Source organism: Pseudochaenichthys georgianus, chromosome 16 (genome assembly GCF_902827115.2).
Source record: "Pseudochaenichthys georgianus chromosome 16, fPseGeo1.2, whole genome shotgun sequence".
In the NCBI taxonomy this organism is placed as follows: domain Eukaryota; kingdom Metazoa; phylum Chordata; class Actinopteri; order Perciformes; family Channichthyidae; genus Pseudochaenichthys; species Pseudochaenichthys georgianus.
In genome coordinates, this window is record NC_047518.2 from 41,876,815 (window position 1) to 41,883,839 (window position 7,025).

The 7,025-nt window shown below is 41.5% G+C and overlaps 1 protein-coding gene across 1 annotated transcript in view; it reads left to right on the forward strand.

Annotated features, from left to right (window-relative positions):
- Positions 1-6,810, forward strand: part of LOC117460795 (fucolectin-1-like) — a 28,129-nt gene extending 21,319 nt beyond the window's left edge. Inside the window, exons 4-6 of the mRNA XM_034102372.1 lie at positions 4,991-5,139; positions 5,807-6,086; positions 6,582-6,810. Coding sequence (XP_033958263.1) covers positions 4,991-5,139; positions 5,807-6,086; positions 6,582-6,735 — 583 coding nt within the window. The 3' untranslated portion in view covers positions 6,736-6,810. The remainder of the gene's footprint in view (positions 1-4,990; positions 5,140-5,806; positions 6,087-6,581) is intronic.
- The last annotated feature ends 215 nt before the right edge of the window (positions 6,811-7,025 follow it).

Below are 7,025 nucleotides of genomic sequence, written 5' to 3' on the forward strand. Positions count from 1 at the left end.
AACCGGTAAATGGTCTGAGATACGCGTTCCTGCACAGATTTCATCCACAGAGATGGACAATCCAAACGATAATACTAAGTCTAAGGTGTGTCCTTTATCATGTGTTGGGCCAGCCACAGACTGAATAAGACCGCAAAAGTCGAGGAGGTTTAAAGAATCCCTAACCAGAGGTTTAGACTCGCAGCACACATGGACATTAAAGTCTCCGCAGATCAAAACACGATCATATTTCACCATGATCCCGGACAGAAAGTCAGAAAAGTCAGTTATAAAATCATTATTGTACTTTGGCGGACGATATTTAATTTTTATTTATCCTTTATTTATCCAGGAATGTCCCATTGAGATACAAGATCTCTTCTTCCAGGGAGTCCTGACCGATACACGACTGCGCAGAGTATAGGGGAGGCTGGGTTCAATTCAAAAAGCTGCAACTCGAAGCTAGCATAGCTAGTTACTGGGTGAAGCAAACGGCATTGGAGCTTAGCTCTAAACACTGAAGCTATACTCCCACCACGGCCGGTGGTACGGGGGGAGCTGAAGAAAGTACAGTCAGGAGGAAGAAGTTCAGAAAACGGTAGGCCTACATACTCGCCGGTGTGGACCCAGGTCTCCGTCAGGAACATTAAATCCAGATCATGAGGTGAAGAAGTCGTTTAACAGGAACGTCTTGTTTGCTATTGACCTAGCATTTAGCAAAGCCATGCAGAGTTTTCTCTCCGGGCTGGCCGAAGGTGTAGTGCGTCTCAGCTGACGAAGATGTGCGTGTTGAACGCCGCACGGACCGGGAGCAGTCAGTCGGGCAGGAGGAGCTGCCAGCGGGCCCAGCAGAGGCCGCAGCTCCAGAAACACAGGGTGAATCCACCGAACCCTCGGATGGCATGCAGCGGGAGGGCCATGACATCTGATGTGTGGATAAGTCACGGAAGAAGCTGTAAGGTGTGCTTTTTGATGGACGAGCGCGCCACCATGCTTTCCCCATCGCCTACAGCGCTTTTGGTGAGGCAGGATGCAGGGCAACCGGCGCAGGTAGGTGGGAATATCTGACAGTAGAGGGGGGGGGGGGGTTTACGGATTTACGGTTGCCAGATATAGGTTTGGGCAGCAGTATAAACTCCAGTGAGGGTCTTAGGTGGAGGAGAGCTTGGCAATCATAGACAAGCAGAGCAGGGACATTCTGAAAAACATAAAACAAAGAGAGCTGAGGGAACGGCATGCCGACACAGGCGCCATCTTGAAATCCTTCTCAAGATGCACACTGGGATGTCTAATTCCTCCAAGAAGTTCCCCAAGGCGTCTGGTGGATGGTAGAGAACAACAATGGTTAATTGTATAGGATGGTTATACTGTGATGGTTATACGCGTTACTCTAATAATATTACTTTTGTCGGTAACGGAGTAGGGTAACGCGTTGTAACGGAGTAGTGTAACTTTTATAATTCAGTAATCACACTACAGTTACTAACATTGCCCCGTATCGCGTTACTTTGTTACTTTTATAAAATCAGTCATAATCACACTGACAGACAAGAGGGGTTTCCGCCCCAGGTTTATATGTAGCCAGGGGCGCCGCCAGGGATTTTGGGCCCCATGAAAATATATCACATTGGGCGCCACCACCAGGCACAGGCCACTTTGTTTATAAATTACCTCGAGTGCCGTACTAAATGGTCTAGCGGTCCGTATATGGCCCGGGGGCCGGAGGTTCCCCACCCCTGCTTTAATATAATAACATTAGTATTAATATCATAACCAAAATGTCGGTGATTAACATTTTGTTTACCTAATACAGACTGATCACTCCATGCTTCAAACTGTCCATCATCCTAAATAGACTAAAAGCAGTTTTTTGTTTTATATAGATCATTGGCTGTGTGGGAAAATACTGTGTTTGAAATGTATAATTTAAATTAGATGTTAGCTTTTTGTTATATATATATATATATATATATATATTGTATTCCAGTCTCCCTTCAGATATGTTAAGTGGCATGTCATTCAACACAATGCTGCTCACCTCCTTCAGTTGGGAGAAAAGCTGGTTCACGTTCAGCCTTATGGGGGGACAGGGCTGCTGAGCCTATAGAGATGGATCTGTTGGTCCTGGCACCAGGGGGAGGGACAACTGATTTAGTATGAATAGCTGCTAAAAATGTGCCTGCATTTATTAAAGGTAGGTAGGTAAGAATGGAGAAACCAGCTCGAGTGCGCTAGAATTTGAAAATACACAACCGAAAAAAATCTGTCCCTTCCTTCAGAGTTCCTTACAGAGCCCCTCCTCCAACACACACGAACGCGCACATGACCAATGAGGATATATATAGCATAGCATGGAATATAACAAAAAGTGTTTCTGAAGTGAATTACCTATCATACGTTTACATGTCAGCTAAAAGAGCAGTGAAATGAAAGACCTCTGAATTTTCTGTAAAGATATTAACAGTACTTAATGTCAGCTTAGTAAACAAAAACACATTAGCTAACAGACTAATTTCCACCACTCATGGACCACACCCACCTTTTCTTGTGAAAAACTTTAGTCCCTCTCTCTTGTCTTTCTCTCCTTTCTCTTCTTTCTCTTCTTTTCTTAGAGCCTGACTTTGTTGGTCGTTGAAACATGGTACAACACACGTATGTAGGCTAAGTACTAGCATCCCTCCTCACATGCCATCACTCTGCAAGTGCAGGTGCCGCGCGTTTGGAGGCAGGACCAAACCATTACATGTAAATAGAAGGGGGTGTACAGAGGCTTTGGGTAATTAACTTTTGGAAGAAAATAAGTTAAATGAATCGTAAGTTTAGTGATTAATTTATCAATATAACGTTCTATTAATGTTAATTATTGAGGATTGATGAAAGGTTACTTACATTTTTTTCTTAATGTTCTAAACATTTTGGGGCCCCTGTCAGTCACGGGCCCTTAGAATCGTCCTAACTTTTCACCCCCTTACGGCGCCCCTGTATGTAGCCTACGTAATCTGCGCGATTTGCGTGTCCACATCTCCACGTGCAGTGCTACATAAACATGGCTGAGTCAGCGATAACTTTCGAGGGGTGGAGGTATGTCCATTATTTTGAGTTTGTCTGAAGAATAGACAGGAATATGACGGTGAGGTGCAAACTGTGTCCAGGCCAGAAGCTGTTATCCACTGCTGCAGGTACGGGCTAATGTTGCCCGGGCAACGGCCCATTTGGCCTTTTTGGCTGACCTGCCCCTCTAGAGAGACCGAGAGTTTGTTTTTATTTTTTATGTTGTGGCCGAATCAACATAATAAGCCCACAATTATTATTGTAGCATCTTGCTGCGGGAAACACACTTTGTCAGCGCTGTCATCTGCCGGTGCGCTAAGACCACCTCAGTGTCGGATTTTGGAAACTTGATTTTGAGTTGTCTCATGGCAGTTAGGGTATAAGGGACAACCCAGGGAACTTTACTTCCTCTTGATACCGTCGGTTATTTACAAAAAAACACCTAAATATAGCCTACTTGTTGTTATTGTCTTTCTATCTGTAAACTCCCTCAACGGGGCCGCTCGCTCTCTTCTCTTGATTGCCCTCTCATGGGTGAACAGTTCAATGTCCCGCTTCATTGTAGGAATTCTGCCATGTCTCTACCACTTTAGTTTGACCATCATGGTTATGGAATAGGCCTACTTAATAAATAAGTAATTAGATACCTTACTGTTACTGCACTCATAAAGAATGATAAGAATAAGAATAATGCGTCTTGAACTGGTTTAATTAATTAGTGTCTTTACGTTTCACAGACTGTTAGCTTGTTGTGGTAGGCTGGTAGCCTATTTTATTAAAGAGCATATGAAAAGAAAGACTTGTGTTATGTCTTCCTTAATGCAATAGTAATTGGGGGTGCAATTTGGAGTCTCGCAGAGGGAAAACTGTGGCGCGCTTACACTGTAGGTGTGCCGCAGTCTGCGTGATCTGCCTGTAGGGAGGGGCGGGCCGGCCCTGCGAGTAAAGTAACGAGTAAAGTAACGAGTAAAGTAACGCTTGTATGTAGAGTAACAAAGAAGTGTAATCTATATGTAATATGTAATATATTACTTTTTTTTAGTAACGACCCCATCTCTGGAAGACAGATAAACAGGAATGGAGAAAATACACATGATTATAGCATGAGGGGCTAAAAAACAAAATAAAATAAAACACCAGCGATACTTAGCTCAATCAAAGTAGGATTTGCCTCCCTCGTGACTCCCGCAGGACTCCTTTGTCTTTGTCAGTCTTCGTCTGACGCTCCAGGAAAGTGCTACTTAAAATGGACACCTGATTGCTGAGTTCTTACAGCTGTGGGTCCACGCCCCTTTAATTAGTTAACTCTCTGCAGCTGGTTGCCCTCAAAAGGAAATATAGACTGGCTCCCTCCTGAGTTGTTATTGTCTTTTCAGTGGCCCAATGGTTTTACAATTACATTAAACCCTAAGTTATAAAGTTATGAGTTTAACCCTTAATTACACCTACTCAATAAAGCTCTTAGTATTCTACAAATGTTTAAATCAAAGTTAACCCTAGCAGTCAGTTAGTTCAGTTTTAAGGTTTCTGTCAAATTAGTTGTCCCATGTTTCTGCCTGACAGATACTGTAGCGGTTTTGAGATTTAAAATCACAATGTCAGTCAGATCAACTACAGAGCATTGATACAGAGTACACACACTGAAACAGAGAAGTCTAAAAACAGAATGTTACTCACACAATTCGAGAAGTCACCAGTTGTTATCCTGTCAAAAATGAGTTGCACACTTATGTGTCACAGTATCACCTCAAAATACAAGATACGAAACATTTTCAACCGTGCAACAACATTTAAATACTCCTACAAATACTTTTATTTAATTTCCTTCTTATTTATGTCTAAACTCAAGGGAGCCAGAGCAGAGGGCTTAAAGAGCCGCGGGTTGCCGACCCCTGCCTTAGGGGTTTAACATGTCATTCATGTTCTTCTTTCTTTCTCACTTTTGTTTTCTTTCTTTTAGGGCTGGTGTAATTTCTACAGTAGAGGCATTGTACACTCTGACTTTCACTAATCATGTGGAGGGACGCTATGTGACTGTGCGTTCACCGGGTGATGCAAAGTACCTGAGCCTCTGTGAGGTGGAAGTCTACGGGTACCATGCCCCAACTGGTGAGGGTTTGGGATCTTACATAAATAATGTGTGATTTCCATCTAAACGAGGAACTGTCATGTCAGCCAAGCGGCTGAAAAGTTAACTGAATGCAGAAGTGCCTTAACCCTGCATTCTTTCTAAAAGTCTGATTGTGTAGAAGTCTATGACAAATTGTCTTGCAACTCACTTGATTTATTACTGCTGGATAGAGTGTACCTATTAGTTTATGATCTCAATTGTTTGTTTCAAGTCTTCTTCAATCCAGCATGATGTTCAAGTTGTAAAATATGGTCCCATTAATAGGAACAAGAGAAAGTATGTACCAGCCTTTCATGTCACTTATGATTACTAAAACAGGTCTTATTTAGTTTAATTTGCCAAAACTGAGTGACACATTTAGTTAAACTTAGTGCAGTTGTAGTTATATATAACTTTAACTATAGACTCAATATATTATAGACTATAATATTACTTTAATTCCTCTTTTCCAATAACAAATAACTATATGGTAGTTATTTGTTTATATATGGTGGGGTTATCCCTTTTGTGTCCTTCATCCTGACGGCAAATTAAATCACATCTTTTGAGAGTCATGGTGAAACAGAATAATAAAAAACAATCTGCATCAGGAGTCATACATGTTATTGATTTAACCTACATCTTTGTTTTGTTTTTTTGTTGCAGAGGAGAACCTGGCCATTCAAGGAAAAGCCGCACAGTCATCAATGTTTAAGTTTTACAATGCATATTATGCCATTGATGGGAATCGGGCCTCCGACTGGGATGACGGTTCTTGCAGTTGCACAGCCTGGGATTTGAACCCCTGGTGGAGGCTGTCTCTGCCCAAAACACACAAAGTGTTTTCTGTTAAGATAACCAACCGATATGAAAACCCCGACCGACTCAATGGAGCCGAGATCCGCATTGGAGATTCTCTTGGAAACAATGGTGCTGACAATCCCAGGTAACTTAAAGCCTATTACAATACTAATATTAAAAAGTCACTAAATTGGTATTTAGTTGGAACACGTTTGAGGAACAACTATTCAGTTTTTCTTTCTCAAGTTTACCTGGTGCTACATTTCGGATTAAAAATCCTTACATTGCCAAGAAATAGGATTGAAGCGGAATACCCTTCATGTATGAATGATTCCTGCAATATGTTCTGATCTGATCACAGAAATGGACAAATACCAAGGTCGCCAAATTAAAGGCCTGATCGAGGGTCGTCAATTGTGATTCTGTGACATGATTTGAAAACATTTATTTAAACATTACTGAAATATAAATATTGTTCATTATCAAGCCCTAATTAAAAGATCTGCAACCAACATTCTAACCAAGTAAATCGTAGAAACCTAATGACGCTTTGAGTGCATGTTGAACTTAAAATGAAAAGCCTATTACTTCAATAAACCCTTCCTGAGGTTAACGTAGTGATTTCTGCTTCTTCTACCAGGTTTGCTAATATCACCAGCATCCCGGGAGGTTATACTGTTGACTTCCAGGTTCCCAACGGGATGGACGGCCGCTATGTTTACATAGGTATCCCTGGAAGATGGGAGTACCTGATCCTCTGTGAGGTGGAGGTGTTTGGTTCTGCACTGGATTAGCATTCAATGTAATGGATTGGTAAATATGCTGTAATGTGTAAAGCATCCAAAATAAAATGTGCATCTTAAATTTCATTGATTGCATGACGTCAAGATTTACTGGTGGAGATTGCAACAAAAGTCTGCCTTGACTTTTGCTTTTACACAGGATTTGTACACCTTCTGTGAATGTGCTTGTCTTATGTCATGAGAAAATAACTGATATTTTATTTTCTATCAATCATTTAAGAACAGTGAAAGCAATGGTTCTGAAGGCAAGTTTTTTTTTTTTTTTTAAATACAGACAAAAT